This window comes from Pygocentrus nattereri, chromosome 17 (genome assembly GCF_015220715.1).
Source record: "Pygocentrus nattereri isolate fPygNat1 chromosome 17, fPygNat1.pri, whole genome shotgun sequence".
NCBI lineage: Eukaryota > Metazoa > Chordata > Actinopteri > Characiformes > Serrasalmidae > Pygocentrus > Pygocentrus nattereri.
In genome coordinates this window covers 11924553-11949324 of record NC_051227.1, presented here as the reverse complement: position 1 = coordinate 11949324, position 24772 = coordinate 11924553, and the positions used below count along the sequence as shown (strand labels likewise).

The 24772-nt window shown below is 41.0% G+C and overlaps 1 protein-coding gene across 3 annotated transcripts in view; it reads right to left on the bottom strand.

The window, feature by feature from the left end:
- Nucleotides 1-24772, bottom strand: part of ppp2r3a (protein phosphatase 2, regulatory subunit B'', alpha) — a 159048-nt gene that overhangs the window by 5730 nt on the left and 128546 nt on the right. For 2 of the 3 annotated variants that reach the window (XM_017724397.2, XM_037546628.1), the window contains exons 4-12: nucleotides 14442-14708; nucleotides 12828-12931; nucleotides 10753-10855; nucleotides 9936-10010; nucleotides 6433-6519; nucleotides 3265-3421; nucleotides 3121-3169; nucleotides 2264-2353; nucleotides 1011-1186 (exon numbers count right to left, since the gene is read on the bottom strand). In XM_017724397.2, coding sequence (XP_017579886.1) covers nucleotides 1011-1186; nucleotides 2264-2353; nucleotides 3121-3169; nucleotides 3265-3421; nucleotides 6433-6519; nucleotides 9936-10010; nucleotides 10753-10855; nucleotides 12828-12931; nucleotides 14442-14708 — 1108 coding nt within the window. Of the gene's footprint in view, nucleotides 1-1010; nucleotides 1187-2263; nucleotides 2354-3120; nucleotides 3170-3264; nucleotides 3422-6432; nucleotides 6520-9935; nucleotides 10011-10752; nucleotides 10856-12827; nucleotides 12932-14441; nucleotides 14709-17947; nucleotides 18565-24772 lie in introns of those variants that run through there. The other variant, XM_037546629.1, reaches the window with a different exon arrangement.

The window sequence follows — 24772 nt, the reverse complement described above, 5'->3', positions numbered from 1 at the left end:
ACCAACCATAGTAATAACCCCATATTATATTATATATATCCTGTGCTATATCAAAGAGAAATAGTCCCAGGTTATATTAGTCCCATGTGATAAACTAAGCAGTAGAAATAAACCCAGGCTATATTAATCCCCTGTTAAAACAAGCAGTGGAAATAACCCCAAATTACATTTACATTATTTGGCTGACGCTCTTATCCAATTTTATTATTTCACACAGGTAGGCGAAATGTTAGGAGTCTTGCCCAAGGACTCTTATTGGTATAGTGCAGAGTGTTTACCCAGGCAGGGAGTAAACCCCAGACTACAACATAGAAGGAAAAGGTGTTAACCACTACACCAACCGCCACCCACTACACTACACCAACCACTACACTATACCAACCATCACCCACTACACTACACCAACCACTACACAATACCAACCATCACCCACTACACTATACCAACCACTACCCACTACACTATACCAACCACTACACTACACACACTATACCAACCACTACCCAACCACTACACTATACCAACCACTACCCAATACAGTACACCATCCACTACCCACTACACTATACCAACCACTACCCAATACAGTACACCATCCACTACCCACTACACTATCCCAACCACTACACTACACACACTATACCAACCACTACCCACTACACTATAGCAACTGCCTTATTAACACAACATAACATTATTTATGTTAAGCCTGTGCTATAAAACAAGCAGTAGAAAAGCCTTCTTCTGCACTGATAACAGTTTTTTACCCTGAGCAGTTTCTAGTTCTTTACCCACTGCTAGTGTAACACACCTGTCCATAGAAATGGTTATTTTTACAAACGTCACCTCCACACCTTTGGCCTGTAGTTACAACCAAAAGTATTCTAATATTCGCACTTCCTGTTTTTTTTTTTTTAATAATCTGTTGCATTTCTAATGAAACACTGCATTTTGTCTCTTATGGAGGAGTTACTGTAAAGGACCCAGTTGAGAATCAGAACCTGCCTGACCTTGGCACTCTGGTTTGACGAGGTCCAGCATCTGACAGAGCAGGTCCTGGAAGGGCAGCGGCTCTATCCCCATTCCCTCCATCCGCTCGCACTGCTCTTCATAAAAAAACTCCAGCTCATACATGGAGAGAACCCCATCACCGTCTAGATCCATGCAGCGGAACCAGTACTCCACACTGCACAACACACAGACACACACACCATAAATATCATACACATGATGGGTACCATTACAGTGACCTTAGGGAAACCACCCCAGTGACTTAAGGGGTACCACCACAGTCACTTGATGGTAGCAACCTAGTGACTTTCAGACTTTTAACTCACTGAAATGAGTGGAGAAATCGTGTGATTCAGTGATTTAAAGGGTACAGCCCCAGTGACTTGACAGGTACCACCCCAGTGACAAGGGGTGCCACCCCAGTGACTTGATGGCACCACTCCAATGACTTAAAGGGTATAACCCCAGTGACTTGATAGTACAACTTCAGTGACTCAAAGGGTACAACTGCAGTCACTTGATGGTAGCACTCTGGTGCCTTTCAGACTTTTAATTCAGTGATTTAAAGGGTACCACCCCAGTGAGAAGGGTTACCCCCCCAGTCACTTACGGGTAAGACTCCAGTGACTTGAAGGTTCCACTCTAGTTACATTAGGGTTACCACCCCAGTGACTTGAGGGTACCACTCCAGTGACTTAAAAGGTACCACCCCAATGACTTAAGGGTTACCACCCCAGTGACTTGTAGGTACCACTCTAGTTACATAAGGGATACCACCCCATTGACATGAGGGTACCCATCCAGTGACAAGAGGATACCACCTCAGTGACACCCCAGCGACAAGGGCTACCACCCTAATGACTTAAGGGTAACACTACAGTGACATCAGGCAACACTGCAGCGGTTTGAAGGTAATACCCCAGCGATTTGAAGGAACCACTCAAGTGATTTAAGCGGCACTGCTCCAGTGACTTGAGGGTACTTTCCACATAATTTCTCCAATTTCAGTAAGTTAAAAGTCTGAAATAATTCACATCAAATAAAATTACAACACTACAATTAAATTACAATTACAACTTATTACCAGCCATAAGTGCTACTTGTATGTGCAATTTGCATTAGCAGGCACTCATTGATGTTCAAAGTTTTCAGAACCTTGTGATTATGAGCTTGAGCAGAATGTTCTGGGCTTGTAAAAGAAACAGACCAAATCTCATCTGTTTAATGGGCTTCTTTCTAAGAGAGATGTTACCTCGTGGGATTCTTCTTGTCTTCTTCTGAGATGAGAAACCACACAAACTCAGCATAGCTCATCCTTCCTTCTCTCTGCACAGAGTTTCCCCTGTAACAGAGTACAAAAATCAGCGACGTCCAGAACCAGAGTCTCAGAGCCTCGGAGACAATACTCACAGAGGCAGAGTCTACATGATCTGCAGGTATACATTGTACTGTATTTCCTCACTAAGAATTGACTAACATTTGCTTATACTAGATTACAAATGTGCTGTGTTAAGAAAGAGACCTATCTCTAACTTGGAAAAGGACACTGATATCTAATGGTAAACAGCAATGGAGATAAAACGGTCCCTCATTCTTCATCAAAATGCAAATGAAAAGAAAAGAACTACAAAACAAACCTCATAAAATGCTCAACTAATCCAAGCATTAAAAGGAATATCCTGGAAGTTTGGTTGAGTTGGCCATGCTGGCAGACCAGCTAAACCATCAAACTCAAACAAAAACATACACTATGCCCAGCTTTTTAACCACCGAGACCATGAAAGACAAGCCTAGATCACCTGAAACCAGGTACCAGCAAAGGTACCTTTACTTTTGATACTTACACACATTTAGAAACAAGACTTTTGGACTTGCTTGTGAATGTAAGTATAAACATATACAGGATATCAAGTACAGGAGTATTGTACCTTGTCCAGCCCCAAAATGTGGTATCCTGAACTCGCTATAGGTTTTCACTATGTTGCTCTGTATTTGCAAGGTCAGTCTAACTATGAATGCTCAGGCCAGCTAGTCAAAGTGCACCCAGTGTTTCAGACTAGACCACACAACTCATTTTGCATCAGTTAATTTCCGTTCTGGTGGCCTTACCGGGTCACAGCTCCTGAGAAGAGCCTCTCGATGACCCTGCTGGACAACGCTGAAGGGAGAGAAGAACAAACGTCAATATAAACTCACTCAAAAAAAGAAGTTTTGAAGTTTTTTGTGACCGCACCCATCTATAACAGCACTTACCATGGTCGTTGTACCTGGCCAGGTCTTTTGGGTCAATGAAGAGGTCGTGGTCAGTGTCCAACTCCCAGAACTTACAGTAGATTACGTAAAAGTGCTCATAGGAGAAGTAGTCTGTGATCTGATTGATGTCATCCTCCTCTTCCAGCAGGGCAAGAGTCTGGAAAAAGAGAGCACAAAAGGATTCCTCACCTACTCTGCCACAATTCAGTACATTTCCATGTATCTGGAAGTTATATACGGCAAATAAACACTTATTTAAGGTTACCAACATATGGACTTCATAACACAGGCACAGGCAGTACTGCAAAGCTAATCATTTGTCAAGGTTGCATAAACGTGATGTTTCGTGGTGTGTTATTTTTTTCTTCATATGTGACAGATGTGTGTCCATATATCAGTGTGAACAGCAAAAACACGGAATCTGACATTTTTAGTTCTGATTTGAGACGCTTTCATATCTGATCCGTATCCAATATGTGGCAATGCGACTCTGAAGAGCCAGATGGGAATTCATAAGACGTTCACGTCAATCCAGGCTGATGTTAAGCTGATGTTTCTGTACAAAAAAAATTAGAAGACACTTATCCAAAATGATAGATTTCTAAAGAAATGTCCGAACGCGGCCACAGGAGAACGAGGCTGCAGCGTCAAAGAACAGTTAAAAGTCTGCAAGCGAAGTTTAAAGAATCTGAGGACGCGAACCGAAGAACTGACCCCGCCCTTTTTACAGCTCGACCACATTCTGGGTGAGGAGCCCAGCTGTCAGTCAGTGAAGCTTCATGATGGCTCCTGTGATGCTGGTGGAGATGAAGCTGATCCTCTGGGAGCGACTGGAGTTTGTTTCCAGTCATGATTGTTTACCTCTGGATGAGCTGCGTGACGCTCTGTTCTTTTACCCATGCGGCTCAGTTCAGGAGCTGATCTGTTCAGACTGATGTCGCATGCAGATCACATTTAAAAGATAATCTGAACAAACATTTGGATGGATTTGGTGAGAAAATCCGATTTGGGCCACTTTTACCTGCTGTGTGAACGTAGCTTCAGACATGAAGCACTAACAATTTGAAGTTATGGGTTCAAACTGTGCTTTAGGTGAGAAATAAGGTGCACAGCATTTTTCTGTGCTGTGCACATTCTGGCTGGGATGCTCCCTGTTGCTAAGCTACAGTACGACCCTAGCTGTCAGTCCGCTGTGCTAGCTAGCAGTCCTTTTGATCTGTACCAGCAAAAATCTCTGCACTTGCCCTTTATAAAAAGATCTGTAGCGCTCTGGTGCTCTGCTGCTTGGCAGCTTCTCCTTGTACTCTTAAAAATAAAAGAGCTAAAAGGAGGTCTTTGGAGCGACGCCAGACTGTATTGCACTCTAAGGCAGGTCCAGTTTTGGGTGTAATGTGTTACCGTCATGTAGTTACTTTTTACCTATAGTGCAAGTTAAACTCTCATAATCACATTAGTGACTGATTTAATAGGAATTACATTACTCATATAGTATTAGTTATGAGCAACATGTAAATAACACATTTCCTTTGTTTTTATCAGTGCAAACAATCTGTCCGATCAAAGATCTCAAACAGCTCTGTAACGTTTACACTCTATTCACTGAGATTATTTCAGCTGTTTATCAGCTGTTTCTGAGTCTCTGGGGTTTTCAGTTGCATTAGCTACTCATAATGCATTCACATTTCCGTACATTTTCATGTCTTTTAAATGTGGTCAGCCGTTTATTTGCAAATAAAGTGCCGAAAGGACAGCTGGGTTTGTACAGCTGGTACAGATGTGTTCAGGTTTTAGAGAGGAACTCAGAAGGGATGAGTAGTAAGAGTAGTAAGAGTTTCCAGGCAGTAATCAGTGAAGTAATCCTGTTACAGTCTGTGAAAAGTAATCAGTCGTTTGTAATGATTTACTGGTTTTGGGTTACTACCCCAGACCCGGGCATCTTCCCAAGCAGGTAAAATATATACCATTTACTTACACCTTACATCTACTGCTGTCCCATTCCTGTCCCTAGTACTGTCAGCTAATGCATTACTACACACTGAAAAAAGAAGTTTCTTTAGTAATACAGTGGTTACATACACAGCCGTGAACACTCACAGAAATCAATCGATCAATCAATCAATCAACCTTTATTTAACCTCAGAGAAAACTGAGGTTGACCCTAATTTACAATGTAGCCGAGGCGATAGAGAAAAGGGGGATTAATAATGTGAAAGAACATATCAATTAATAAGAGTAACTTTATTAATAAAAGTGACTAAAATGAGGTGAGTATAAAAAATGAAACATTAAAAATAAAAATATCTAAAAATAGAAAATATAAAGCATTGATTAAAACGCGATTTGTATGTTTAGGTTATTCAGTTTGATGGAGAATGTGTTGCTTATGGTTCTATATACAACATTTTTGAACAGTACTAAAAATGGTTCTGCTTGTTACAGTAGTCACGTTTACATGCAGCCTTACAATCCGTTAATAATCTGACTAATAGCTCAATCTGAATAGAATACGTCCTTGTACACACCTCAGCTTAGCTTAGTCCGATTGAGGCCATTTGGAATACAATTTTTATCCGTCTGAACGAGGTGGGTAAATAATCCGTTAAATAGAAGAATAACATCCGTGTAAATGCCTGAATCTTTTTGTATTGAATTACTTGCAGTGGGCATGTAAACTGAGATTTTCCATCAAGTTGTTGAACAGAGTGAGAATAAACACCTCAGTCTGAAACTGTAATTTGACTGTATTCAATCAGATTGGCAAAAATCTTTGCATGTAAACTTGGCCAATGTCAAGCTTGTAACAATGGAAGAACCCGTTTTGGTGCTTTATAGAACCATATACGACATATTCCCCATCAATCTGAAGAACCATTTCACCACGCAGATGTTTCTTTAGTGTTAATGGGTCTATATACAACCACTGTCTTAGTGAAGAACCGTTGAAGAGCCTTCTTTTTTTAAGAGTCTAGGAATTCCTAGAGTGATTTTTACTGAAAATAAAGTCCCAAATGTCTTTGTCAGGAGTGATTTCCTTCTACAAAAAACATAAAATATTTGGATAACTTGTTTTTCAATCATGCATTCGTAAGACAAACTTCATGCTGGATCAAGATTTCTGGAGATTCATTAATGAAAATTCATAATAAACCCAGAGAACGCAGTGTGTACCTGCAGAAAGTTGCTTCTCCTGAGCTCAGTCATGGTGATCCTGCCTGTCCAGGAGCGATTGACTGTGTAGAATATCCGCTGGATCACCTACAGCACAAGGAAACAGATGTTCAGAACATGTTCACATACAGTGCAAATATTTCCAGCCAAATACAAACAATGGAACATCCGTATTAACTCTTAAACATGGCACTTACTGCTGGTAATAAAAAAAGAAATCATGTTGGAACTGTTTTATTAATTACTTCTGACTTTAAATGGCATATGTAGTTTTAGATGTGGTATTTTGATTTGAGTAATGCTTTATTTGAATCCTGCATTCATAATGCATAATAAGTGTGTTCATAACATATGACATACATAACACGTCACAATGCCAACCCCAAGCCTGTTTAATTGTTGAAAAGTAGTTAGATGAATACACAAATAATACTTTAGAATGAAAGAGTACATGGCTTTCTAAAGTCAAGTTCCACAACACAACAACAAAAAGGCTCATTGTGTTTTATAAATGCTACATTACAACATCAATGTCTATAATTTTGTGGAAAGATATTACAATATATTACAGAACTATACACAATACTTTAGCTTTACAAATTGATATGCATGTAGCTATACCTACCCAGAGTTATGCTGGGTTTTGTAAGGCATTAATATGTATGCCATACAACACATTATAAACGACAAAATCTTGTTTTTTAGAAAGAAAAATTGAAATAAAAATGAAGAAAAAAACAGAAGTAAACAGGCAAACCTGTTGATATTGAATACAAATGTAATTCAGTTGTTAAGATGGTTTATTTTTCAGGGGATTTTTGAAGAGATCAGAAAAAGCAAACGAATGAAACAAAATCTACAAAATCTACAAAAAGTTCCTAACAACCACCTGGAAGAGCTGGTTGACCCCAAAACTGCCCCCATCAGATAAACAGCACTTAAAGCTTTGATCTTTAAAAGAGAGGAGAAAATCAAGCTGCTTCAGATCTGAAAACATCCACAGGTGTTTCTGTCCATCCTTCCACTGTGAGAAGATCACTCAGCACTGTGGGTCTGAAAGGATGTGTAGATGATCAAGAGGAACCTCACTGAGAAAAGGAGATGGACACATCAAACAAAGAAGCTGACCTATGGACTGACCACCCCAGAGTCCAGACCTCAACACCACTGAATGGGTTTGATTACTTCAGAAAATCATCAACCAGCTTTTAAGACTGAGCTTTGGAGGCGTGTCTGCAGATTCTTTGAGGAGCTGAAAGTGAGGCTCCTGAGAAGAATGGAAGCTGGGATGAAGGTGAAGAGAGATTCACTGACTGAACAGCTGAGAGTAGAGGGAGCTGCTGAGGCTTCTGTCATTTTCTACTATACTTGTTTCTGTATGTGCTGTGCAGCACTGTAGGTTCTTCTAAAGCGTTAAGGAAAGGTTGGAATGTGTCTCCTGGGTTTAGGTGGAGTTAAGGGACAGGATATCTCAGCAGGGTTGAGGTGTCCAGTGAAAAGCTCTATACATGACTCCAGTATCAGTGGAGCTGTGGTGTGTGAGAATAGGTAGCTGTCTAAAAGAGTGAGGCTTCAGTGACAATAACCGTGCGCTCCGGTTTCAGGACCATGGAACGTTTCCTGGTAGTTTCAGGCTCCCGGGAGCAAAGGGACAGCTGGAGGAACAGGAAGTGGCTAAATATGGGTGTGTGCAGGACTGAGGGCGGCGACCTGCTGTTTTAGTCTTTCCGTGATGTCAGGATTCACTAACGCTGCATAACACCCCACACACATACACGTGCTCCAGCTGTCCACAGACAGACAAGCAGACGCAAAAAGCTTGATATGTTGCGCTACAGGAGTCATTTTTATCTACAGGCTCTGCCCACAAACTATTGTTGTAAGGTTGGACAAGAACTCTGGAAAAAATCAAAAACAAATTCATTCACAGTTGGTTGTAGAACTGTAGAACAGACTCAGTTTATATCACAATACCTACATTTAGAGTCGGTTATTCATTCAGCCTAATGAGAAACTGTAGAACAGACTCGGTTTATATCACAATACCTACATTTAGAGTCGGTTATTCATTCAGCCTAATGAGAAACTGTAGAACAGACTCGGTTTATATCACAATACCTACATTTAGAGTCGGTTATTCATTCAGCCTAATGAGAAACTGTAGAACAGACTCGGTTTATATCACAATACCTACATTTAGAGCCTGTTATTCATTCAGCCTAATGAGAAACTGTAGAACAGACTAAGTTTATATCACAATACCTACATTTAGAGCCGGTTATTCATTCAGCCTAATGAGAAACTGTAGAACAGACTCGGTTTATATCACAATACCTACATTTAGAGCCTGTTATTCATTCAGCCTAATGAGAAACTGTAGAACAGACTCAGTTTATATCACAATACCTACATTTAGAGCCGGTTATTCATTCAGCCTAATGAGAAACTGTAGAACAGACTCGGTTTATATCACAATACCTACATTTAGAGTCGGTTATTCATTCAGCCTAATGAGAAACTGTAGAACAGACTCAGTTTATATCACAATACCTACATTTAGAGTCGGTTATTCATTCAGCCTAATGAGAAACTGTAGAACAGACTCAGTTTATATCACAATACCTACATTTAGAGTCGGTTATTCATTCAGTCTAATGAGAAACTGTAGAACAGACTCGGTTTATATCACAATACCTACATTTAGAGCCGGTTATTCATTCAGTCTAATGAGAAACTGTAGAACAGACTCAGTTTATATCACAATACCTTCATTTAGAGTCGGTTATTCATTCAGCCTAAAGAGAAACTGTAGAACAGACTCAGTTTATATCACAATACCTACATTTAGAGTCGGTTATTCATTCAGCCTAATGAGAAACTGTAGAACAGACTCGGTTTATATCACAATACCTACATTTAGAATCGGTTATTCATTCAGCCTAATGAGAAACTGTAGAACAGACTCAGTTTATATCACAATACCTACATTTAGAATCGGTTATTCATTTCACCTAATGGGAAACTACACGAATCTGTGTGTAGAGGCTCTATACAACACTGAGATTACAGTGTAAAATGTTACCGTACCAAGTGGGATGATGGCAGTGTAGCTAATCAAAACTAGGCAGGTTGGAATGAATTAGCCACCAGGCCAGTGTAAGCTCTAAATGTAGGTAATGAACAGTTTTTGTCTAGGCTGAATGTTTTTTTTTTTTTTTTGAGTTCTTGTTCACCTTCACAACAGCAGCTCCAAAAGAAAAGAACAGTGGGCGGAGTATGAATAATACAAGGTCTTTACCAAATAGTTCATAGTCATAACTGAATAATACGTAGTAGTTGGTGAAATAAAGAAATAATTTGCAGTAGATATGGAATATTTAACAGCTGATAATTCTAATGGTTCTCCATAAACAGTGCAGTGTCTATAAAATGACTGCTGTAATCCTGAGGGATGTAGATGACTGCCACTACGCTGCCATCATATTCTTAATAAAGACACGTACGGTGGTGATGTAGCGGGAATGGAATTCTGGAGCGTCCTTTAAAAACGTCAGCCCAGGGTGAGTGTCCACGATGTCCTAAAAAGACAACACACCACAATCAGACCAACATCCTACCCTTGATCTATACAAGTGCTTTGAAAGCATGATACATTCTCAATACATTCCTCTTTACATTAGCTCTCCGTTAATTCCACCACTGCGTTTACCTTATTGACAACTGCAGATCATACAGCGTCAGAAACCATATCTATTTATATCTGCCTTGTATGTTGATGTTATACATGTTCATTTTCAGTCCAATATAAAAAAAAAAAAAAATTTAATGTTTGTAAACTGTAAATTTTCAAAAATTGTACAGTAATATGGAAAATAAGTTGCAAAAACATCCTGTTTTCATTGTTTCTTTGGTGTCACCAACTAATTAACCCATATCTGTCCATTCAGCCTATAGCAGTTTAGCCCCGTCCATTCAAACTGAAGTCATAAGGAGTGTTTTCTGCTCGGACTGCTTTTGGAATGAGGCACAATACATGGCAGCCAATCAGAACAGAGCTCATTTACATATATCGGTTTTAAGGGCTCAGCTACAAAAGCAGCCTGTTTAATTCTAAGGGATAAAGAGAGGCTGGAAAACACATAGGTTGGATCATGTAAAAATGAAATGGTCTGCGGGTGAAGAAAATACGCCTGTCATTTGTTCAACAGTTGTTTTAAATGGGCTTTAAACAGATCATTTACTAAGTTATAAAACAAAACAAAGCATTTTTTATCAGCATTATAAAGCATAATCAGACACACATACACTTGCAGAACTGACCTGCAACAGAGGGATGAAGTCTTCCTGTTCCAGGTAATTACAGCCCGGCTTGGCCAGCAAGTAAACAAACTTGGATGCGTCGTCATAGCAGCTGTGTAACAACCTGTGGAGGAAGCAGAAGATACAGACTTTCAGTACATTATATATTTATAAACATCAGAAAGTGTTCTGTCATGTTGAACTACATGAAAATATCATCTAAATTAGTGGTTCTAAAAATTTGTACCTGGTCACTATAAAGTGAACATGACAATCCCCTGAAGTAGTTTAAGATTAAGATTAAGTGACCCTTATTAGTCCCACAAGGGGGACATATGACTCCATTGACGCAACTTAAAAAAAAAAAAAAAAAAATAAAAAACACTAACAAAATGACACAATTATGTTTTCCAAGTAAAGCTACTGAGGGCATACCCATAATTTTATCAACCTAGTGGACTAAGGGATACCACCCCAATGACTGGAAGGATACCACCCTAGTGATTTGAGGGATACCAATCTAATGACTGGAAGGGTACTACCTTAGGAATTTGAGGGGTGCCACCCAAGTGATTTGAGGGGTGCCATTCCAGGAAGTGGAAGGGTAACCCCTACCGATTTGAGGGGTACAGCCCAGTGATTTGAGCGACACCATTCCAGTGAATTGAGGGGTACAACCCCAACTATTTGAAGGGTACAACCCCAGTGACTAGAGGAGCACCACTGCAGTGAATTGAGGGGTACCATCATTTTAATGGATACCACCCCAATGACTAGAACGACCACTTTCCAGTGATCTGAAGGGTTCTACTCAAGTTAATAGAGGAGCACTATCCCAGTGAATTGAGGGGTACAACCCCAGTGGTCTGAGTGGTACTTCTCTGGTGACTAGAGGGGCACCATCCCAGTGAATTGAGGGGTACAACCCCAGTGGTCTGAGTGGTACTTCTCTAGTGACAAGAGCGGCACTATCCAGTGAATTGAGGGGTATCACACCAGTAATTTGAAAGGTACCATCCTAGTGATCAAAGGGTTTCACCTCAGTGAACTGCAGGGTATGATTCCAGTGAATTGAGGAATACTGCTATGGTAACTTGAGAGGTACCTACCTAGTGACCTAAGGGTTATCACCCCAGTGAACATCCCAGTGAATTGACGGGTACTCTTCTGGTGAATCGAGGGTTAATATCCTAGTAAGTTGAGGGGCACCATTCAGTGAATTGAGGGGTACCACCCCAGTGATGGCTTTTCTGAGAATGAACTTCCCTGCACATATTTGCATTTTCCCTGACACCTGATCCAGCTCAGGTTAGCAGGTTAATTAGTTGATCTGGAGAATAGACACAATATGTGGGACAGGGCCACGCCAGAACCAGGGCTAAGAACCACTGTTGTAGTGCAGTTTTTGGTATGTCTATACCAAAACCTACAATGTTGATTGGTTGTCTGTGTGTATGTTATTAATGCTGTTGCAGCCAGTAGATACAACCACTACCTGTGCTCCACACTCAGTTCTGATTTAAGCCACACCCACTTTCAGTTGAATATCAAAAACGTACCAGTCAGGAATCAGGGTCAAGTATTGCTGTTGGTATTGGTATAAAAAAAAATTGAACAATGTCAAGCCCTACTCAGGATGACATATTAGTTCATTGAATGTATGGTCATGGTTAGTTTAGGGTTTGTAGCCAAGACATGTTTGGTGTCTTTAATTTGCTTCTTTTGTTTTATCGCTGGAGCTGCTGCTAATGTTTCTAAGCAAGAATGAAAGCATAAAACCTCAAGCAGACAAATTTAGCCGGCCAGGTGGCTAATGTGATGCTGATGTACTTTAGTCAATGCTTATAGATTACAGTGTATCATACAGTGTCAGAAACCACATCATAAAGTCTACTAGACATACCTGAACACCTCAACATGGTTGGATGATTTAGGCATGCTATAACCAAAGAGGCAAACCAGACACCAAACACATCTTGGCTGATTGACTTCATTTGGGATAAGGAGAGGAAAAACTGCGAGAATCAGATTTTTCACCAAACTAAGGTGAGTGTACAAGTTACGTGTAAAAAAGGTTGAGAACAGGGGTCACTCACTTCCTCCAGGTTGCGATAAAGGAGTGGACAGAGACGAAGCCGGTCCTCTCTCCTCCTGCACAGTTAAACATGGGGGCCTTCCAGTACAGTGGACATCCGCATGCCTGAACACAACCAACAGTCTCCGTCACATTACATGTCATTACTTGTCATGTACCTAATTCTCTTTAACTGCAATATCACAACAATGTACAATACAATAAATAATTTAAAGCACATTACATTTGCTTGGACTAAAACTGCAATCACGGCCTAGGATAGTTCTACTAGACTAGACTAGAAGCTAGACTAAAAGCTCAGTAACACTAGCTTGACAAGCAAAAAATACAGCAATGTTGATTAAATCTGCTGCAATCAAGGGCTTTGTGTGACTTCCGGTGGTGAAAAATGTTTGCAATAAAACTAAAGCTTGACAGAAATTTGCATTGGTGACTAATAGCCTGTCTTCTTTGGCTGAGCTTCATGTTTGACCTCCTTCATATAGCAGCACTGAAGATCTAAGCACTTTTTTCCTCCCAGCCTTAATAAACGTCCTATAAAATCGTTTCTTCATCTGTGACCTGTTGGACCTTCACATTTAACACCAGTGCCTGTAAAATAAATCTACTGAAAAACTGCACATACTTAACTGTATTTAAATTCGCATTTCCAATTGATATTTATATTGTAACTGTACATACCAGCTACGGCAAATCTATATAATATTAATTATTTTAGAAAAACTACAGTACCTTTTAAACGTTTGCAATCACAGTTTTCAATTATATAAAGACAAATTGTTGAAAATGAATGTAAAAAATGATTCTAATGTTATATTTCATAGCTTTCAGGTACTTAGTTACAAACCGTAAATAAAATGTTAGATGATCAGAGCAGATCCTAAAATCACTGAAGAATGTCTCGAATTTGGAACCTCAACTTGGAGAACTTATCAAGGAATTACTGTAAATGAATAACTATTGTATATTATTTATCATCTAAAAACGCCTTGATGCTACCAGGAAATACTAAAATATTGAAATAAATATTAAAACTCCTGCTAGTGTCTAGCTTAGAGTATTTCAATCCGTGTAAAATTACTGTTATTGAATAAAATAACAACTGTTATTAATAACACAAGCAATTCCAAACTTCAAACAGTAGTGTATGTATAAATATGCATTTAACACTGACACTCATAATGTACCTGTACAGACCATTTGAAGCACATCCTATTTATAATGCAATTGTACATACTATTCACAATACAGTATCTATCTACTGTATTATTTAACTATGGAGTGACTTCTATTTCTGTTCAACCAACACCCACATATTTACTTGAGCATCTGTTCTTGCTAAACAAGGACACCCATTCAGATGCTCCCGTCAAATGTAAAGGATATCAAGTGACAGAAAACTGTTGCTGGTCATGTTGAGGTTGAAAACTGCCATGAAATACGATGCAATATTGCTAATATTTTCCTCAGAGCACTGGGCTGAAATGATAGTGTTAGTGCTCTTGAGAACAAATCAGTGTTATCAGCAAAAGATGTAGAGCCATCGACACGAGGCTGCTAGACACTGATTCATCACCCGCCAGAAAAAAAGCACCATAATTCATTCCATGTGCACCTTCGCGATCTTCCCCATCTCGTAAATGTCGGCCTTCTCCTCCTCAAACTCTGTGAAGGCTGTCTCAATTTTGGCAATGATCTCGTCATAGTTGGCAGCGCAGTTTGGAAGGCCTGTTGGGAAGTAGAAGCGTGGAATGTTTATGGAGGGAGGAGGAGGGATGACCACCACTTTGGCTGGCGGTGGGGAGGGGGAGCGGGGGGCCGGGGTGGACGGAGCTGGAGCTGGCACTGGAGGAGGACTTCCGGGTTTCTTCTCTGGTTGGATCTGGACAGAGAAAGGGAGAGGGAGAGAATGAGCGAAAAACTGCTTAAGATCATGTTTAACCCATTAAACTCTTTTTAGAATATTTTTCAATGGTTTTCTAGACATGGATTAAGGCTTGGGTTATGCTGGTCCTCTCCTCTTGGAACTTGGTGAAGGCGGTCATGATTTTGGCAATGATCTTGTCATAGTTGGCAGCACAGTTTGGAAGGCCTGTAGGACTGAACTGCAGTCCTGCAGTCCACTGAAAATTGTTTTTAGCCTAGCTTTGTCTTAGTCGGGGTCTGGCTTATCACCATATAATTTATAGTAGATACTTAGTTCAAAGTAGTTACTGACACTGAATAACTAATAGCAGACCCTGAGCAATTCATTGTAGATTATCATTCATGTAGTTACGGAACAAATGTTGCTTCCAGTATCACGTTCAGTATCTACTGATTACAGCAAAAAATAAAATGTTCCAAATAACCATCAGCAACAGGTGCCTGTTCCTCAATTCTGTTCAATACCATGGACGATTTCCACAACGAACACTTAGAACAAGTGTGGGTTTTGTATGGATTTTACAGAGTTGTCTCTGGATAATGTCTTCACCAGAACATAGACCGGTCTATAATCAGCACCACTGCGGCATCAGCTTTCTTCGTAATGTCAAATCAAACAATCCACAACATCCTTGCATTCCACACTCACTCCAGATTCCGGAAACCCATTTCACCAGTTAGACGCAATCAGGGCAACACAAGAACTAAACTGCTGCAGTGCTACATATTGTGATTGTCTTATCATTCAATGTATTAAAACACTGATGTGGAGTGGATCACTTGAATGCTTTGACTCTTCAAAACGCCTACAAAAGCTGGAATCTGGAATATCTAAGGTTGATCAGAAAGCTCACAGCACAAAACAACAACATTCCCGTTATCAATACTGAAAATGCCAATGATGTGATAACAATAAGCAATCCAATTCTAGGGGATCCCAGGACAGCTGCGGTTGCTAAAACATCTGAGCCAGGAAATCAAGAACTTAAAGCAGCTGGTACACCTGTCCTGGGAGGCAGGAGAAAAAAATGTGGTACACCTGTTGGGCCCCAAGGACCAAGCCTGTCTTCTGATAAATTATATTCTATGCATGCTTATGGCTATCATCATGAGCTAGCAAATAACCCAACACAGCTGTAAAAGCAACCTTTCCTTTGCCTTGTGTATGTGGGATCTATCCACTGTGGCTCTGAAAGGAACCATCAGTGATTACCTCCACCTGAATCCTTATCCCAAGATAGGGAACCGACACCGCTTGGGGACCTTCTTAGGGACGTTCAGTAAATTACTCCACAGGACGCTTACAGACCTGCAAATCTCTGACACTTAGTCTAATGTGCAACAAAATGAATTAACCCTGCTAACAGAATTCCCGAATTTTTAAACAATCATTTTTATCACTATGCTGGATTAGCTCTGCAAATTGTAAACAACCTTAAGGCTAAAGTATGCAACCTTTTCTAATGAATTCAGGATAGAAAGCAGAAAAAATCAAACAATGTTCTCCATCTCTAAGCCATTGACAGCAACCAAGAGGGGGGAAGTGCAGTGGGCTGTTTTGGTCTCAAAGCATGGCATGCATACAGTCTAATTTACACGCCGGACACCATGGGGCAGTGACAGCTGATGTCTGCTCTCACTATGAGTTCTCTCAAAGGACCCTTGCAACACACACTGAAGGTTAAATGTCTGCTAGGTTAAATGCCAGAGGCAGGTGTGATGCACAGATCACACTCTGTACAATGCATGAGTTTAATCTCAGCCTGAGGACAGAATCAGGAGTACAGTCTGCCCTGGAACAGGAATCCGGAAGACCAGCAATTTCTTACTGCATCAGGATTGGCTGCGCTGGAGTAAAGCTCCAGCTGACAACACTGATCATGGAAAATGTCATACTGGATTCGGCAGCAGATTCAGGACTGCGACTTAGAGGCATTTGATGGTCAAACTTTCACTCCAGCTGAATTTGGGATAGAGGCTACAAAAAAAAAAAAAAAAACGAAGCGTGTTCAACAACATCGTTCAGAACACTTAAAACTCAGCTTAAAACCTAGAGCGTTACATAAAAAACCTTGTTTGCACACAAGAGCAATGATGACCAACATAACTTTATTAGGCTGGGGATTTTTGCCATGTATGCCTTCTGTGTTTATGGGCAGGTTGATGATTGTGCCACACTCCGATCTGGATAACTGCATTTACTGTACTTGTCTAATGCTATATGGTGTGTTTTGGCTTACTTCCCTGCAAAGCAAGTCCTGTTAACACACTTCCTGTCCTTAAAATCCACGGAACAGTACTCTTCACATTTATCTTAAAATGTGAATACAGCATCACTGCTAATGCAGAACTTCTTAAACTTACTAAACTAATATTTTTATACCGAAGTGGTGGGATTTAGTGCCTAGATTCAGCGCTAAAACTGCATCTCGGAGTTTGAGAGACTGTTGGTGGCTTAGGAAGGAGCGATGCTTTTGTAGTTATTGGTCAAAGTGAGATTTTGACTGGTCAATGTAAAAAAATAAAAGTCGAATATGTCATATTTCTAAAATGCGTTTCAATTGTTTTTCCAATTTCTAGGATATTTATTCAAAAGATTTTAATCTTGAAAGTAAATTTTATGTGGGCAAATGATAAAAGTGGGTAAGCCTCATCAAAGTGTATTTACTTACTGTATTTTAGTGTTGATGCACTGTTTACTTACAAACGCTGTCTATTAAGTTTGTATGATACATGTGATCATTCTGATAGATCACAATTAACTAGAAATGTAGGCGACAACAGGACTTTAACTGTTTTGTTAGGCCATAAAAGAATAAGAAATCATCACACAGAGGAAGCTTAGAGAACAAAGTTAGAGGAATGAATGTAGGCAAAGTAGTGAGGTTAATCAATTCACCGGCCAAGGTTAAGTGATTATAAAATGATCCTATACTGAGTTTGGTGCAGGTTCATGTTGGTGTACCGTACGTATTGAACACAACAGCTGTAGCACCCCCCCCCATCTGCCTAAAGCTTCTGTATGCAACATTCTCTTGGACACTGTATTCCTGAAGACCTTTGCCACCCTCAACCCCCAGCTGCACTATTAATAGATATGTTGGTATCTGCCTGTGAATAGTTTGTCTTCCATGGCATGCATGAGTTAGCTGCAGTGGTCCTTTGCGGAACTGAACAAGGCCCCTGCCTACTGACCTGCGCTTGCTGGAAAGACTTGAGTCTCTTCTTGAATCGTGACGGCAGGACGAAATCGCAGCCTCTGGCCAAAAAGGCCAGCTCCCCCCGCAGGTCAGGGTCTTCCCTGAGTGAGGCCTCCTTTATCATCATGGTTGCGGTGTCCAGAGAGAAAAACCAAAACCCACAAACGAAATCAGTAAGATTACTCCCAGTGTCTGTGGTCACTTCCGTTTACAAGTTTGCAGGACACTCTCTCTGGCCAGTGTCTTCCTATCTCCCACTTTTTCTCGATTTCCCTTCAAATTCCTCTCTCGAGGTCGTCCACTACAAACAGCACCCTCTCACTCACTCACACGAAAAACTTTCACTCGCAAGGTCCTGTCCAAGGCTTTCCGGTCGTTGGGTCTTGGCTCATGGAGAGGCTCCCGGAAATGCAGCTGCTAGCAGGGCATCTGGAGCTCAGGAGCATTGCAGCACCAGTGCCAGGCCTTCAGGCTCCTGCCTTCCTTTCACAAAACATAAAAACACACCTCGCAAACTCAACTAGTCCACATCCAGTGGCTCCCAGCTCTGCGAAACATGACCCTTGCAGGGGGTTTGCCTCCCAGACAAGTCCTGATCTCCGCCTGCCCTGTCCTGACAAGCAAAAGGCTGAGCACAGGGGTGGGCTGGGTGGGCGATTGAGGGGGTCAGCTGTGTCAGATGTCCATCCGTGCCTGTGTGCGTGGATCAGCAAAGATGCATTATGGGAAAGGAAGCCCCCGCCCCTCTGTGGCCACAGGAGCTAAAGTTAGTCGGCAAGTGCAAACTGCTGTCGATCATGACTTTGTTTACGCACACAGCATGCAGAAAGAGAGGGCAGCAATAGCTTGGATACAGAGATCAGGCTTCAGCAAGTTCATGGGGTACACTTTGGGACTGGAGGGGGAAGCTTTTTTCTAGCACTTCTACACCCTGAGTGCATCAATTCCAAGAGTGTACCAACCCCCTCTGGGACTGGCAGCCCAAGATCAGTGGTTCCTGACCCTGATCCTGCATGTTTTGGCCTTTTCTCCTACTCTAACATGCTTGAACGAATGAATCAGATCATTAACAAGCCCTTCCTGAGTTCATGCAGGTGCAGGACCAATGTCCACCAGAATCCAGCTAGAGAACAACTAACTTTAAAAGAGAGACACAGACAAAAAAACTGATTCAGGAACCTCACAGTTCAGATCTGCATCATGAATCAGAGATGTCTTGGGCTGGTGAGCACTAGAGGAAGAATGCTGTCTGGCTGTTGTGCTATTCTCCATTGGTGCCTTCCAATTATACCGTTATTATAACACCCTGCAACAACGACAATGTGCCAGGCCAAAGGACCCTGACTGATCAGACCAACACCAAAGCAGTGGGGCTTCCTAGGAAACTAGGATTTTGTTTTTGGTACTGATACCCAACGTGGGATCACAATACTTGATTAAAGAACGATCTGATCATTGTCTGAACAACTAGTTTACCAAATATGAATTAAGCCTAATCTTGGACGAAACTTCACTGTCAATGGAGAATTACCTTCAGAAATTCTTTTTAGTCTAGGCTTAGGCTTGATCTGGGTCTGAGAAAATGGCCCACAATATTACTTGGCTTGAACATAGATAAATAGTCATACTTTTTCAGCTTAATTAATATGTCTGCTTATGAATTCAGTATCTTCCTCAATACAAAACTCATTCAACAGTTCCCTTCAATGATGCTTCTATGAGCTAATGTGGGCGTTTGCCTTCGTAATTTAATTTGCCTATGAAGCTTGTCTTGGACATATGGTTCCACCATTAACTGATACAGAATTTTTATGTTATGTGAAGGTTCTCTAAACTTTGAAAAGGTTCTTCATGTTCACATATCTCAATTGCAAAGAATGACCAATGGAAAGGTTCTTTGGGGAAGCAAAGGTGGTCCAATTTCATGGAATGGAATTGCTTATTTAAATGAAGTGCTGAAAGTTGAAATATCAAATTGTGGGCCACACAGTACTGAAAAAGTACTAAGCTTTCTATACATGGTTCAACTATAATACCTACTCAATTCTAAACATGGACTCATGCCCTGAACTGATTAAGATATTTTCCGTATGTGTTTAAGACATTCCTGTAGATCATCTTTAGCCATCCCACTTATATCTACTACTGTATACAGAAAAACACAACATTCACCACAACCATAGTGACATCTTGTGCCTGTTCATATGAACTGCCACGCTGAAAACATGTGCAAATGAAGTATGCACTTAATATTGGGAAGAGCTGAATCAAAGCCGTCCTTTAATAATGTCATCAGTGGAGAGGCCTGCTGATCCCTTTATGCAAGCACAAAGTGAATAACTCAGACAGAGGAACTTTAATGTTTTTGCATAACTGAGCCCCCCCCCCCCCCCCCCCCCCCCCCCAACTCCCCAGTCCTGTAGCTCTTCTCCTCTTTCCTTTCAGTCTTATAAATAACTCTGTGTACAGGAGGCCTCCTGACATTTCAGCTGCACATAGCTATCCCACAATTCCCTGCCCTGTCTCCGGCAGCTGTTAGACGAATATCAAACACATCAAGATTTGAGGCTGGGTGTCTTCAACTGCTGCTAACACCATTAGCCAGATCAGTTCTAACTGCCGTAAGTTCATGTAATGAACATTCATGTGTTGACTGATCCACGTCCAAATCCAGAATGACAGATCCACAGAGCTACACTTTGGTGTCTGGATAGCTATGGTGATCTCCTGTTCCACTAACAGGACACTTTAACTAACAACAGTACGTAATAATCCATACCAGCAATCCTCAATTCCTAGAGATAGGGGTCACGAATGGTTCCAGGCTATATTGATGGCTTTAATTAATGTTAATTATACCAGGCAAGTCTCCTGAGATCTCCAAGATCTCATTTTCAAGAGGCCTTAAATAACTGCCAACTCCACATTCTGATTTTAACCATACAAAGCCAGAATAGCATTTAAATTGATTTAACATCTGTTGCTTAATCTGTTGATTAAGATATTAATAGACTAAAATTTCCCCACTGCCCCTACATTTTTATCCCAGTCCAAAATAGACAGACACACTACTTTATACCACCAAGAAAGTGCCAAGAAAGAAAAAACACAAGTGCCTCTCTGTTCGGCAGCTTTGATATATCAATAATGTTCTGTCTAGTCTTATGGTAACTTTAGGAACTGTGCAAATTAGTTTTCCCTGCTATAACATACTTGTTTTACGTCTTTTTTCCAATTATGAAGCTTCAATTGGGTTGAACCAGGGCAGGAAAAAAACTACATTTTGGCACACCGGACTGGAATTGCCCTCTCTTGCCCAAGCTTTGCCATAGCCATCTCCCACATGCAGCAAGGATCTGATCCTGCCATCAACCAGGTCAAAGTCAGCACGGCACGTGAGTTATTACAGGAAGATCAAGCATGCTTTGTATGAGGAAGACCACAATCCCGGGGCTAGAGTATTTTTAGGTAACTGGATCTCCTGTTGCTTGAAAAACCACGGCAGAGAGCCAAGCAGCCCCAGAGCCAGCCAGCCTTTAGTGCCCCTTACTGATGAACAATATTACTCCAGGGAAGAGTCACCTTGCCTGGGTGGATTCTTTGGAACTGGCAGCGCTTGTGTTGGTCCTAAGGTCACTGCTACAACACCTCCACTCCATCACTCTCATTTCCCACATGGCTGCCCCACAACCTTTCTGCTTTCCTGGACCTTCATCATCTTTCACCAGGATTTGCTTGGTCTTAGAGTTTAAGGGAGGGGGGTCTACCACAGGTCTATTTCAGCAGCTAACCCCAGCATATAAGCCACAACTGTCACCCCTATCAGTGAGGTGAAAAGGGGACCTTGAGTGAAGGAAAGTCTCATCAGCCTCCAGAAAAAGTCAACACTTGTTGTCCTCAGACAGGGTTCTATTTGGTTTTCTAGTTTCTGTACGCTTCTTCTGCCCCAGGGGTAACAAGATCCCGAGGAATCCAGGCAACATCCATTTAAAGAAGCTGCTCACAAATTTACAATGTTATCCCAGCATTATACCGAATGTAGTTAATAAGGCGACATCGGAGGAATGTTGTCACTCACTGAATGACATGCTGTTATCTATAAAAATAGACAAAAGTAAGAATAAAACTGATGATGGCTGCAACTGTGATGCACTTGTGAAGCCTCTGCTCATAGAAGGCAGTACGTCTTACAAGGTCAGAACCACATAATCTTATTGAATAGATTAATAGAGATTAAGTAACAACTCCACACAGTTTGAGACGAGTTTGTGATGACTTAATCCAGCAGTTGGCACCATGCTAATGTCAAAACCGAGGAAAAAAACATTTCTACAATAATTCGAATTTCTGCTAGCGCCCCTATGGAAGTCTGGTAGCGTGTTAGTTTAGCTAACACTAATTCACATGAGCATTTTTGGCCAACCTAGAATAAGCATGAACATAAGAAGCTTGTAAAACACATGTTGTGTATGTTTGATCTGAATCTTAATATATTCGAGCTTGTATGTTTCAGTGTTACAGTGACTCTTTAAGTAAAGAGTTCTGGCTGTTTAATGTTACTAACAACCAACCGGAACATTGCATAGACTATGACTCATATTCACAGTTAGTGATATATATATAGAACTTCCAGAAGGACAAGAGTGACGTTTTCTGGTTTCTATTGTAAATCAGACCATGTTGGTTGTTGATCTAATGTGTAAGGCCTTCATTCCAGCTCCTGAAGGCCTAACCAATGGGAGAGCTTGCCTGGCTGCATAAATCTACATAAATACCACAGAGAAAACAATCCTGATTGGACAATTTTCCATTGGACATTTCATGAATTTAAATCGTTTGTCTCCAACCAAAACTTAAAAATGAAATAAGAGTATTACTACAATATTTCCCAAGTTTAAATGAAACAAACATGATGATTCCAGTAAAAATAAAAATCAACTGAAAATTACAGACACTGCAGAAATCTTTAGGTCTTCTCTGAAGGTCCAGAAGGTCTCAATGTTAAGAACTGGCTAGCACTGTTCACTTGTAAGCTACTTTAGCCGCCGGTGCTAAAACTGAAAAAGCAAACCTCCGACACCAAACACGTCTAAACTGATCAACTACATTTGCGTTTTTTTGTTTTTTCCTGCCAAACTATTGCTTTAATGCTGAGTGTTATGAAACAGTTAGCAGGTGCTGGGCGAAAGGTATGGAGAGGCAGAAGGACAGATGAGCAGATGGGGCTTGTCACCGTTGGGTGTGAGTGCATTCGCTGAGAGCAGCAATGTCGTCAGGAGTGGGAAACCCAATGAGGAGGGGACAGTTAATACATGTTCTGGGACGTGCTGTAACAGCCTCGTCTCTGGAGCCGTGGCCGCTGCAGAGTGCGTCCTCGCATGGACACCAGTGCCTCTTCACATGCGCATCCACCTGTCTCCGACTCGTCTCGCGGCCCGCTGAGCCAGAGCCCGTCAGCCAGCTCACAAATACCTCACCCAAAAATGCTAACGCAGCCAAGAGTGGCTGTGAGCCAGAGAGGAGCGGGTAGTTTCACTCCCTGTTATTAATGTCATGTTTGTTGGGTGAAATATTCCGTCAAGAATCTCAGTTACAGCAAAAGCTAAAAGTCTTAGAAAACGGCACATTGTCATTTTATATACATGATTTTTAAGTTGTTCACTGAAATAAGTGGAGAAACTTTATTTGAATTTGACTGAAACCAAATTCTTTGCATTTTTTGTCATTTATTGACATTGAAAGAAACCAATATAGACTGTGAATTGAACATAGATACACTAAAAGGGATGAAGCAATATAATGTATCCTACTGTACTGAACACAGTACATACACATTTAGTATTAATTTGAGTTGTATTGTTTTGTATCATTTTATTGTAATGTACTGCATTATATTGTAACCAGCGTATTGTCTGGTATTGAATTGTGTCAAATTGTATCAAATTCGATTGAATTCTATCATACTGTATCATATTGTGTCAAATGGTAATACAGCATTGCATCGTTACTGTACTGTTAACAAATATAAATGTTTCATGCAATGTAAGTACTGTAAAGCATTTACAAATGAATTATGCATTACGTTTGGTAAAACCTTCTGGTAATGATAACTAATTCTATAAATAACAACGTAATTACACATTTGCATTTTGATATTGTTTTGTTGTAAATGAAACGTGTAGCAAAACGATACTAATAACAGTGTGTTTAATGCCTCCTCCCAGCTCAGTGAGTGCAGTAAGCAGGGTGTCCTGTTTTTCCCGCCAATTTCAAACCCCTCCCGTCCCTCATGCTCATTTAATTGTGAACAAACTAAGAAGCAATTGATGAGTGTTGTTGCCTCGGAAACAGTGGCGGTCGTTAACATGGAGAAAGCCTGTTGAAAGACGTCAGAACGCAGCCAAATTAGTTCTGTTTGCAGGAATAACAATGTTTTCATTCCATCGTCGTCCAGAGCGGCTCAGTTGCGGAGGTTCTGAATGCCATCGGCAACAAGCCCCAAACACAACACCCCCACCCCCAGCCACGCTCCCTTCCCCTCCCCGCTCTGCACTCGTTTAATGATGACACCGGCCAGGAATCGCTTCAGGGATGTGACTGGACATTCAGAAGGTCAGAGGTCAGCTCTGAGCTCCAGCAAACATGAGAAAACCTGCATAGTTGCCCAATGACTGGAGTTTGATTTCAGCTGTCAGAGCTGATCTTGATTTATACTCCAGCAAGTGCGATGGAGCCCAGGAGGAGCTCAGAGTGACATTAGAGCTCCAACACAGCCTGGAGAGGCCATAGAACCCAGAGTAGACTACAACACACCAGACCA